Source organism: Bison bison, unplaced genomic scaffold (genome assembly GCF_000754665.1).
Source record: "Bison bison bison isolate TAMUID 2011002044 unplaced genomic scaffold, Bison_UMD1.0 scf7180017864489, whole genome shotgun sequence".
Taxonomy (NCBI): domain Eukaryota; kingdom Metazoa; phylum Chordata; class Mammalia; order Artiodactyla; family Bovidae; genus Bison; species Bison bison.
The window spans coordinates 9730321-9743125 of record NW_011495048.1 but is presented as its reverse complement, the minus strand read 5'-3'; the positions used below and the strand labels follow the sequence as shown (position 1 = coordinate 9743125).

The following is a 12805-nucleotide window of genomic DNA, read 5'->3' as shown; positions in this document are numbered from 1 at the left end:
TTCTCAAGAGGCAGGTCAGGTGGTCTGGTATTCCCATCTCTTTCAGAATTTTCCACAGTTTATTGTGATCCACACAGTCAAAGGCTTTGGCATAGTCAATAAAGCAGAAATAGATGTTTTTCTGGACCTCTCGCTTTTTCCATGATCCAGCCTAGCATCTTCCAAATGTTTTATAAGCACATGGTTTTATAAATGTTTGAAGTATCAATGTTTTTTTGTCTTTTTTTTAAACTTTGTTTATTGGCTGTGCTGAGTCTTTGTTACTGAGTGAGTTTTCTCTAGTTGTGAGTGGGGACTACTTTTCGTTGTGGTATGTGAGCTGCTCATTGCTATGGCTTCTCTTTTGAAGCACAGGATCTAGGACTCATGGGCTTCTGTAGCTGTTGCTTCCGGGCTCTAGAGCAGGCTCATGTTTGTTGCTTATGGGCTTAGTTCCTCTGTGGCATGTGGGATCCTCCTGGATCAGGGATTAAACCCATGTCTCCTGCACTGGCAAGAGGGTTCTTTATCATTGAGACACCAAGGAAGCCCCAAGTTTTTTCCTTTAAAAAATTTTCACTGGTATTCATTTTGTTCTTATATAGGAACCTCCTCAAATCCTTTTGATTCTTTGAGTAGTTGTTGATGGTTTTCTTACTTCATGTTATGACGGGATATTCATGTTACACTTTTATGTTCCAGATTTGCAAACTGCCATTTCTCTAAGGAGCCCTAGTTTTTTATAGTAGGAAATGGTACTTAGAAATTATAGTCTAGGTGTTCCTTGTAGCAAGGTGTTCCTTGCTACACCTGTGATCAAAGGCTGATTGGTCATGATCGCCAAGCCTTTTTAGTGGGTAGAGCTAGAAAATAAAGTTTCCTTTTTAAAGAAAAAATATGAGTTTGTTCTAGGAATGTTCCAGGATGGTTCCACTGTGTACTGATAAATTTAGGACTGTAGAGTTTTTGTTTCTTCAAGTTTGCATATATATTTACCTTTCCAGCAGGCTAAAAACTGTGCTTCCTAATGACACCAACATAATTACTCATTTCTTTTATCCAACAATATACATAGAATCGGAGAAGGCAGTGGCAACCCACTCCAGTACTCTTGCCTGGAAAATCCCATGGACGGAGGGGCCTGGTGGGCTACAGTCCATGGGGTCGCTAGGAGTCAAACACGACTGAGCGACTTCACTTTCACTTTTCACTTTCATGCACTGGAGAAGGAAATGGCACCCCACTCCAGTGTTCTTGCCTGGAGAATCCCAGGGATGGGGGAGCCTGGTGGGCTGCCGTCTATGGGGTCGTACAGAGTAGGACACGACTGAAGCAACTTAGCAGCAGCAGCAGCATACATAGAATTGGGCTTCCCAGGTGATGCTAGTGGTAAAGAACCTGCCTGGCACTGTAGGAGATGTAAGAGACGCAGGTTTGATCCCTGAATTGGGAAGATCCCCTGGAGGAGGGCATGGCAACCAAGTCCAGTATTCTTGCCTGGAGAATCCTATGAACAGAGGAGCCTGGAGGGCTACGGTCCGTAGGGTTGCAGAGTTGGACACGACTGAAGTGACTTAGCACACACATACATAGAGTGCTCTCAGAACTAACAATAGTACTACTACAAACACATAGGATTTCTTTTTGTTTTTCTTAAGGTATATCCCTTATGGGATGAATGGATAAATTCCTATTTTAAAGTCACTTGAAATAATTTCCTCTTTTGTAGATTTGCCTCTAGTTTAATACATAGTTAAGCTCATTTATTTGATTTGCTTTTGATATTTAAGGGTTGCTGTTTTTAGGTGTAACATTGTTTTACAACTGTGTTAAGTGGTTACATGGTTCCAAAGTCAAATCTATGAAAGAGAAGGTAATTTGGAGAAATTTTACTTCTGTCTTGGTCTCCTTCCTCTCTATCTACTCCTGTTAGTCATCATTTTAAAAAGTTTTAGTCTATATTTATCCATCTATCTGTCCTTCGTCTTAGATAAGCAATTGCATACTGTACATAGTTTTCTCCACCTTACTGTTTTTACCTTACATATACCCTGTAGATCATGCTATAGTACACATTCTCAATGGAGAATATCACCTCAGGGAGGGGAAATTGGTTCTTGAAGGGTAAAAAAAAGGTCTTGAATTTTACAATGGTTTGTTGTGCTCCAAAGGCCACGGTACCTAAACGGATATACAGTATATCTGTGATATTAAAATTTCATGGGGGATGATGAGGAATAAAAATGTCTAAAAGGATGTTTTGGGGAGGCAGTAATGACAAAAAGGTTGAGAAACTGCTCTGTAGCAGTATATAGTATATTCAGTTCAGTTCAGTTTCTCAGTCGTGTCCGACTCTTTGCGATCCCATGAATTGATATTAATTGCAGGTTAATAGGGCCTTGCAGATTATATTTTGCAGATACATAGGGTCTGTTATGCCACTGTCTATGGGGTCGCACAGAGTCGGACACGACTGAAGTGACTTAGCAGCAGCAGCAACAGCATGATACAACTAGCCTTCTGTTCGTCAGCATTTAGGTTGTTGCCATTCCTTTGCCATTATCAACAGTGCTGCAATGAATGTGCATTCTTTTGTATTTTTACCTATATACTTTTGAGACAGATTCTGAAAGTGAGATTCCTAGGTCAAAGGCTAATTGCCTCTGTAATTTTGCAGGACACTGTCAAATTCCTTTTATGGTAGTATTGTAGTTTATAATAGTGGATATGGTCTAAATTAGTTCATTATGACATGTCACCATTTATGAGAACCTTATTAGACTTCTAATTAGCTGTAAGAAATATAATTTTCATATTACAAAATGCAGATTTATATTATTTCACTCATACTTTTTCAAATTATCACTATACTACTACCATATGTTGTTCATAAATGAAAAGCAATGGATCTGTCTAAAAGGCCACATGCTTTAGACTAATTTTTTTAAATGTGCTGTATCTATCTGGTCATAGTCAGGACAGTTGCTGACATTGAGTTTGTTTTTCAAGTAAATGTAGCATAAGATTTTAAAATGTTTTTTATTTAATTATAAATGTTTAAATTTAAGAGAAATTTCACTTAAGTTTTGAAATGCTTTGTACCAATTAGATTACCTGGTTTTCTTCAACCCATTGTTTTCATGAAACTGTTCGATTGTATGGCAAAAATCCCTTTGGATATTAAGATATTCATCCTTAGTTCCCTTAAGAGCAGGGATTAACTACATGGAACCCTTCTTGTCATTTGGACCATACGTGTTTTTTCCAGGGAAAAGGTTCCACATTTTTTTAGTAATACTTCCCCTTATCACCCCCACAATTTGGCTCAAGTTAGAGTCCCTCTCACTTTAACCCTAACTAGCATCTGCAAATATTAAAGAGATAGGTTAAAAAGGAACATTATATTTTATGAGAAAAAGTTCCAGGGATAGATTGTAGCTCAGTATTTTTATTTTTTCATTCTTATATTCTGATGACTTTCAGTTTAATGGCCTGAGGGATGTTGCACAGTAACTCAAACTGATTGTGACAGAGATTAATTGAATCAGTCTGTCCCTATAGTTCTTCAGATATTTATGTATACCCAGAACAGGGCCTGCTACACAGTATGTGCTTATATTTATTGCATAAATAAATGACTGAGGAGCTACTGACATTTATATTCAGTAAGTGGTTAATGAGGAAAGGATTTTAGAATATATGATTACTTCGTCTGTGCAAAAAGGACTAAAAAAACAGTCATGAAGTTTTATAGAACCAGGTTTCCTATAGCATATTTAACTGTTTGGAGGTTAAAGATATAAAAGGAAAAATAGAATTTGGGAGACAATGTGAAACTGTCACAGTTATTTTTGTTAAGTTAAAAGACTTCATTTTATTAAAATGTCACCTTGTTGCACAAGTACTATCAGCTAGAAAACTTTTGCTGCCTAGTTGATCCCTTGATTTTGGAGTAAATATGGGTTTTTAGTAAATGTAGGTAACATGTCCCTCTTCCTTTGTAGGCATTTGGGATCACAGCTTTGTGAATTAGAAAAACTGATAGATAAAATGATGATTGCAGAATTTTCTACTTATTCTCACAGTGACTTAAATAGACCATTGGAAGATGACTGTCACATTTTAGAAGAGGTATGTCCTTTGAACTCTAGAATGAAATTGATCTCATTGCTTAGTGTTATTTCCTAACGCCTTAGTATAGAACATTCTTCTTAGGTTATAGTGGGCAAAATTATCTTCAGTATCAGTCTGTGTGAGACCTATGAAATCTTTGACTATGTGACTTTAGAAAGCACTATACTTGTTTATTAACCTCTGAAATTAGAGAATAAATAATTTTATAGCTTAATTAAAAATGGAAATTAAAGTCTTTATATAGCTTATAACCCAAGTTCCAAATGTAGATATAGGATGATTAACTTATATCCTTGTGTATGCATGTAGTGGAGTGTGTCTTATATAAAAAGTGATCGTTATTGTATGGTATTTTACCTGTCATTCACATTCACTGAGCACCTGTTATGAACATATTTTATGCATGTGCATGCACAAATGCATCATATTTGGTAATTTATTTGGTAACTTCTTAATGCTGATTATTGCCAAGAACTATTAATAGTAAAGAATCCAAAAAGCCCTGATAGCAGCCTAATCAGTTAAAGAGATTTTTGTGTTAGCAGTTAATTCTCCACAAATAATCCAGGTCATCATTCCAGTGTTGTAGACCACTAATTTAAAAGCACAGGGCTTATAGAGTATTTATTAGTCATCAGGGTTTGAGAAGAATACTTTCTAGCTTCTTATTGAAACTAGACTAAAATATATTGTTCTGCCCCCAAACCAGCTTCATTTGATCCACTGTAGTAGGATGGGATTTGACTGTTTTAGAATAATGACTGCAAAAATCTGATGACAAGATTGCTTTGGAAAAGGGTTTTTAAGGCTTCTAGAAAATACCATATGCAATATAGAAATTTCAGGGTTAAACAATTGATTATTTCTACTTCTAAGTGAGATTATTTTGTACTTAAATTGTGACATTGTATACCCTTTTGTTTTACTAGGAAAGACTAATCTCTCTTGTATTTGGACTTTTAAAACAAAGAAAACTTAATTTTTTAGAAATATATAGTGAAGAAATGATTATTACAGCAAAGAATATCATTAAACAGGTAATTGTACTTTTTTATTTTATAAATTTTGGTCTAGAATCTTTTGGGAAGTTTATTTTTACATGATCTTGTAATATATGCAGTATCATAATATTTTCTCATTTATTAAAAAAATTTAAATATAGAAAACCAGAACAAAGAAAAATATAGCCCAGCTAGTCAAAAAGATTATCATTTGACTATTTAAAAGTGTAAGTAGTTACTGGTGTTTTTCATTGGTGCTCTCGTACTATATATATAATTTTGAATTGTACAAATATTTCAGTTTGAATCATAACATAAACATTTCCTCATAAGCCTTCAGAAAGATCACTTTTAAAGGTTATATAAAATTCCATCAACATCCTGTTACTTAAACCTGTTTAACCTTTCCTCTGTGTTAAATATTTAGGTCATTTTCTGTTTGGTAGTATAAAGATCACTGTGACAAACAACTTTGGTATAAAGTTTTGTTTGTTTAGTTTTTTCATATTTAAGACTGTTGTCTTAATAACTGATTCCTGAAGTAGAATTGTTGGTCAGAGAGTGAAAAGTATTCTTAAATTGTTTGATGCATGGAGTTGAATTGTTTTTATTTTTTTTTACTAAAAAAAGATTTTACCAGTAGTGTATACTTACACCTGGAGAAGGAAATGGCAACCCACTCCAGTGTTCTTGCCTGGAGAATCCCAGGGACAGGGGAGCCTGGTGGGCTGCCATCTATGGGGTGGCACAGAGTCGGACACGACTGAAGTGACTTAGCAGTAGCAGCAGCATACTTACACCAGCATTTCTTCTTATCCTGAGCTCTAAGAAATTATCATGTAAACTAAAATCTATTGTTTTTTTTTAGTATTCTTTGATATTTGTTTTGACTTTCCAAATAAATCTAATTCACTGAACTTTAGTTTTTCTGTATTTGAAAAATAACAATTTTGAATGTATTTGTTAGGCTTAACTGATCATCATCATTAGGTTAAATGTACATTTTTTAGTTTTTAATGTTTAAATAAAACAAGCAAGAACTAAATATACACATATCTTATGACTAGCAATTCTATTTCTAGGTAATTTACCCATCAAAAATTTGTACATAGACCACCAAAACAGCACAAGCATTTCATGGCAGCATATTTGTAATAAAAAAACAAAACAAAACTGGAAAAACCCAAATTTTTCATCAGTAGGAAAGGTAAATAAAATTATAGCATATTTGCATCACTGAATTCTATAACAGCAATGAGAATGAATAATTACATGGAACAAACAACATGGATGTTCACATATATACTGTGGAGCCAAGGAAGCCAGACACAGAAGAGTACACACTGTATGATTCCACTGACCTAAAAATTCAAACATGGGCAAAATTAGTCTATAATGTTGGGAATTAGGATAGTAATGTCTTTGGGGAGGAAGTAGTGACCAGGAGGGGAATAAGAGAGGGGGTGACTGGTAATGTTCAATTTCATAATCTGAGTTCTGTTTAAATAGGTGTACTCTACTTGTAAAATAAATATTGAGCTATAAATATAATTTGTTCAGTTTTCTGTATGTATATTTTAAACAGTTTTTAAAAACTGCTGTGCTTTAATTGCTGGACTTCTAAGTCTGAGCATTTATTTTTTTAAAACTTTAAACTTTTGCATGCATTATGAGGAAGTGTGACCTCCAAAGTGAATTTCTTTTAGAATTTTAGTATGAGGCTTAAACCATGTTCCCAAGAATTATAGTTCTATGGGGATTTTTTGTGTGCATGTATTGTGTGTTTGTTTATGTGTGTAACTTTGAACAGTTTTAACAGTAGGAAATTTTGATTAGTACAATTTAAGCATTATCTGGAATAATTATTTAATAGGGTAAGGGTACTGCTGCAATTTGTAAGAGACAAAAGAGAGGTTTGGTAAAATGATTATCATAGTCATTGAAGCCCTTTTTAATAAACAATGAACATGTAGTACTAAAGATGTTAATCCAATTTTTTTCCTTAAATTTTGCAGTGTGTGATTAATAAAGTTTCACAAATAGAAGATATAGACACAGATGTTGTTTTGAAGTAAGTATAAATATTAAGTTGGGGTTACCAGTCAGGGAAAAGATAACACATTAGAATAAGGAGGATTTAGTTAAGGAATTATTTGCTAAAGTATGGGCAGAGTATAGGAAAATCACGAGTGATAGTGCAGTGCCTTTAAGGGACAAAGAGAGCGTTAATAGAATTCAGAAGGAGGAAACAATGTAAGTAGTTAGAATAATTTTGTAGTAATTGAATTGATGTTCAGTGGAGGGGGCCAGTCATTCTGTGGTAACCACTCCGGGCAGAGACGGAACTATCAGTACCTTTCCTCCTTTCAGTCTTTTGCAAGGGCTCCTTAATGGCCAAGCCCACAGGTCAGCCTCCCAGGGCTGAGAGAGGGTGGAGATGTACATAGAGATGGAGGATGGAAATTGAAGAAGAGTAGCAGTGCTAAATTTGTTTAGCCATATAATTAAAACACAGTTAACTTTGAGAAGTTTGAATGCATGACTTAGAATTGCCCATGTCTGTAATTTTTTGTTTTCCCTTGAAATTTCTGTTCTTCTACTTGAGAAAAATAGTGATAAGTATTTTATGACTATGAATTTCTTGTTCATATACATATATAAGTTTTATTAACTGGTCTAAGATATGAATAGTAATATGGACAACTGTAAAACTTCTCTGGGCCAAGTTCATAGAATGAGAATTGTGGAGTTCTAATTTGCACACTTAACCTAGTGAAAGCTCAGGTTCAGAATTAGTTGAAGCAGTCCTAATAAAGCAAGGATCACTAGTAGTTGGAAAAATTAAGTTATTGGATCATTGCTAAAGGTCCTACATACATGGACAGTCAGTTTTTAATTTTTTTCTTCCGTATGGAATTTTCTTAACTTAGAGAACATCCTATATCTCAAATATATAGGAGTACCTTTTGAGAATAAAGTCCTAAGTGTAGCATCATTAATTAAAAATTTAGAGTAATAAGTCATTATAGTGTTCTGAAATATCTTTATGGAATTCTGTTTTTTATTTTAAGAATTGATTGATGTCAGCTATAAAAATACTGGCTATACTTTTATGTATTATACTAATATAATATTTAGTGTGTGTATATATATATATAAAACATTCTAAATATAAATATTGGCTAATACATAGCATTTTTTTATTCATTGTACATTGTCCTGAGTACTTATTGACTCAGTTAATACTCACATCTACCATATATGGTAGCTTCTATCACTTTTTCCATATTGGCTTCCCTGGTGGCTCAGTGGTAAAGAATCTGCCTGTAATGCAGGAGACGTGAGTTCAATCCCTGGGTTGGGAAGATCCCCTGGAGAAGGAAATGGCAACCCACTCCAGTATTCTTGCCTGGAGAATCCCCATGGACAGAGGAGCCTGGCAGGCTATCGTTCATGGGGTTGGAAAAGAGTTGGACACGACTGAGAGACTTTCACTCACTAAGTCACTTGGCCAGAGTCACACAACTAGTTAAGTGGCAGGGCTGGATCTTGAACCAAGACACCGTGGCTCAAGAGCCCATACTCTTAGCCACTGTGCCATGTTACCCTTCATATATAGAAAAGTACTTTTAGTTTGTGTTTAGAAAAATAGGTTATTAAGCTTTTTAGGGGAGCTGTTTTGTTTCTCATTTTTATTCCAGCATATATCTTTTCCACATTTAACCTAAATTAGTTTATTTCTCTATCCCTTTACGTCAAATGATCACAAAGCATGTTCGCATGGAATTAATACATGATAAAGACGTCTTAGAGATGTTTAAACAAGGAGTTGTTTAGTAATTGACTTCTTCATCTCTATTGTATAATTCTAGATTAAATTGCATTTTATTATTTTGTTACTAGATAGTATTCAGTGTAGTTTCCTCCAGCTTGTAGATAACATCATGTAGATAATGGCCCCAAGACAGTCGTTATTTTTGTTTGAATTTTTTTTCTAGGCTTGCAGATCAGATGAGAATGTTGAATTTTCCTCAGTGGTTTGATTTACTAACGGATATTTTCTCCAAGTTTACAATTTTCCTACAGAGAGTTAAGGTAAGCTTATGTGATTTATCAGTTTGTCCAGAATATCCCTAAAATTGTCAGCTTTCTAGACACAAAAATTTGAATAAAACAAATTTTTTATTTTTGCAATTTTTCTAAAGGAGCTTTGTTTTAAATAAGATTTGAAGTGCTTCAGAGTATTTTGGTAACTTTTTTTTATAATTCTGGATGATTTATTTCATTTTAAAAAGAAATATGCTTACTTGGCATTAAATATTATACAGTAATATTTCCTTTTGTGATTTTGTGATGCTTGAATCTATCTAGATTATCTATAGTTAGAATATTGTGAAACACTCAAAAATCTATCCCATAACACTTAATTTTTCTAGGAATTTAATATTAATATTATGTTGATACCATAATATTTTTAACATACGGTTCATATTTACGTTACTCTACTAATGTTCTTTATTGTAGGTTTTTACTTCATTTTTAAACCTGGGATCCAATCATGTATCATGCATTACATTTAATTACTTTGTGGTCAAGCCAGTTAATTTTAATCCAATCGTTATAAGGAAAAGAATACATGTCACACAGCATTTTTCAGAAGAAAAGATGTCATAGACTCTAATATGTGTTTGTTGGGATTACCAACATGTCATAACTGTTTTAATAAGACAGTCCTTAGGAATTACTGAGTATAAGAGGCTGTTAGTGAAATGTGATATTCTTTGAATTATCAGGTGTCAATATTGCTTTTATGTTCTAGTCAAGATCCCTGGCACCTCCTGAGTTTCATATTAAAAATGATCTGGGGGACTTAGGTATTTATCTATAATATGATTTTCTTATTAAAATTGGGATGATGCTCTACATCACATATATAAGCTTTCTGGTTGAAACGGGAAAAGTTTTTATAAAATGTGATTCATTGCATTTAATTTAGACTCCTACCAAAATGTTGATCTTATCTGTTGATAGTGATAGATATCAAACCTGTATCTGTGAATTGTACAGTATAAGGCCATGTTTTCACTTTTTCTTATATTCCCACCATGACTTCATCACACACTTCTGGATATATAGAACCATTGCATTTAATTTAGACTCCTACCAAAATGTTGATCTTATCTATTGATAGTGATAGATATCAAACCTGTATCTGTGAATTGTACAGTATAAGGCCATGTTTTCACTTTTTCTTATATTCCCACCATGACTTCATCACACACTTCTGGATATATAGAACCATTGCATTTAATTTAGACTCCTACCAAAATGTTGATCTTATCTATTGATAGTGATAGATATCAAACCTGTATCTGTGAATTGTACAGTATAAGGCCATGTTTTCACTTTTTCTTATATTCCCACCATGACTTCATCACACACTTCTGGATATATAGAACCATTGCATTTAATTTAGACTCCTACCAAAATGTTGATCTTATCTATTGATAGTGATAGATATCAAACCTGTATCTGTGAATTGTACAGTATAAGGCCATGTTTTCACTTTTTCTTACATTCCCACCATGACTTCATCACACACTTCTGGATATATAGAACTCCTACATTGTATAGTTGGAGTTGGCCAACTTTTTGCCAGTAATTTTTAAAATAGCCGTCTTACTTTTAGATTCAATATCAGTTAAACTAAGCCAAATTACTATTTGATGTATGTGCTGTATGAAAACAGTGATTTGTCCTAATTGTAGCTTCTCATTTTCACATTTAGGCCACTTAAACTAATATTATTGTAAAACATCTTTGAAGATGATGTTTGATTTTTAAATACAGTAGTTTTTCTTTGGAAAAGTTTATGATTCATTCTAGGGCATGATTTCACTGAAACATAATATTAGAAACTTCATTTTTAATGAAGATTTTTAAATAACTACAAATTGGAAAGAACTCTGATGTCTAACATAGAAATGGTAAAATTAGTTATGCCTAGTTGGCAACCCACTCCAGTGTTCTTGCTTGGAGAATCCCAGGGGACGGGGAAGCCTGGCGGGCTGTCATCTATGGGGTCGCACAGAGTCGGACACGACTGAAGCAACTTAGCAGTAGCAGTAGCAGTATACTCACTAGTACAGAATGTCATGCAGGCAAGGATTTTTAATGATTGAAGAAAATGCATACATTATAACATTAAGTGAAGAAACAAGACAGAGACCTATTTATGTAGTATGTTCTTAGCTGTGTTAAAAATGTTTTTTTATTTTTTTTACCTCTTCATCTGCATAGACCAGAGACAGCTTGTCTTTTTGTGGTTATCTTTAGATGGTAGAATTATGTGTAATTTAAACTTGTTATTCATTCTTTTCTCTTTTCCCTAAGTTTTCTACAGAGAGTCATTACATTTTTGTAACTGAAGTATAGTTGACTTACAGTGTTGTATTGGTTTCTGGTATACAGAAAAGTGATTCAGTTATTCAGTTACATGTATTCATTTTATAGTCTTTTCCATTATAGCTTATTACAGGATGTTGAATATAGTTCCCTGTGCTGTACAGTAGGACCATTGTTTACCTGTTTTATATAGTTTGTATCTGCTAATCCCAAACTCCTAATTTATCTATACCCTGCCCTGCTCTTTCCCCTTTGGTAACCATAAGTTTGTTTTCTATGTCTGTGAGTCTATTTCTTCTTTGTAAATGAGTTCATTTCTATCTCTTTTTTCTTTGGATTCTACCTATAAGTGACATCGTGTGGTATATGGTATTGTCTTTGTGTATATAACTTACTTCACTTAGTATGATAATTTCTAGATCTGTCCATGTTGCTGCATGGATTGATGGCATTTTTCATTCTTTTTATGGCTGAATAATATTCCACTGTGTGTATTTACCACATCTTTTTACCCATAATCTGTCAGTGGACATTTCCATGTCTTGGCTATTGTAAATAGTACTGCTATGAATATTGGGTTGCATACATCTCTTCTAATTAGAGTTTTCTCCAGATATATGCCCAGGAGTGGGATCACTGTATCATATGATAACTCTATTTTTAGTTTTTTAAGGAATTTCCATTCTGTTTTCCATAGTGGCTGCACCAATTTACATTCCCACCAGTGGTGTCAGAAGGAACCTTTTTCTCCATATCCTCTCCAGCATTTATTATTTGTATACTTTTTGAAGATGGACATTCTGATCAGTGTGAGGTGATACCTCATTGTGGTTATGGATAGTATTTCTCTAATAATTAGCAGTATCAAGCATCTTTTCATGTGCCTTTTGGCTGTCTGTGTGTCTTCTTTGGAGAACTGTCTAGATCTGCCCATTTTTTGATTTGGTGTTTTTTTTTTTTTTTTGACCTATATAAACTGTTTGTATATTTTGGAAATTAATTCCCTGTAGGTCACATATTTTCAAATATTTTCTCCTAGTCTTTTCATTTTGTTTGTGGTTTCCTTTGCTGTGCAAAAGCTTTTAAGTATAATTAGGTCCCATTTGTTTATTATTATTTTTATTTCCATAACTCTAAGAGTCAGCTCCACAAAAATATTGCTGCAATTTATATCCAAGAGCATTCTGCCTGTGTTTTCCTCTAGGAGTTTTATAGTCTCTGATCTTACATTTAGTTCTTTAATCAATTTTGAGTTTATTTTTGTAGATGGTGTTAGAGTGTTCTGA

General features: G+C 33.8%; 1 protein-coding gene across 4 annotated transcripts in view; it reads left to right on the top strand.

The window, feature by feature from the left end:
- Positions 1-12805, top strand: part of VPS54 (vacuolar protein sorting 54 homolog (S. cerevisiae)) — a 102345-nt gene that overhangs the window by 48397 nt on the left and 41143 nt on the right. For all 4 annotated transcript variants that reach the window (XR_827307.1, XM_010863311.1, XM_010863310.1 and 1 more), the window contains exons 8-11: positions 3984-4110; positions 5043-5150; positions 7130-7185; positions 9113-9209. Coding sequence is in view for 3 of the 4 variants with exons in the window: in XM_010863311.1 (XP_010861613.1) it covers positions 3984-4110; positions 5043-5150; positions 7130-7185; positions 9113-9209 (388 nt within the window). In the remaining variant the exon portion in view is untranslated. The remainder of the gene's footprint in view (positions 1-3983; positions 4111-5042; positions 5151-7129; positions 7186-9112; positions 9210-12805) is intronic.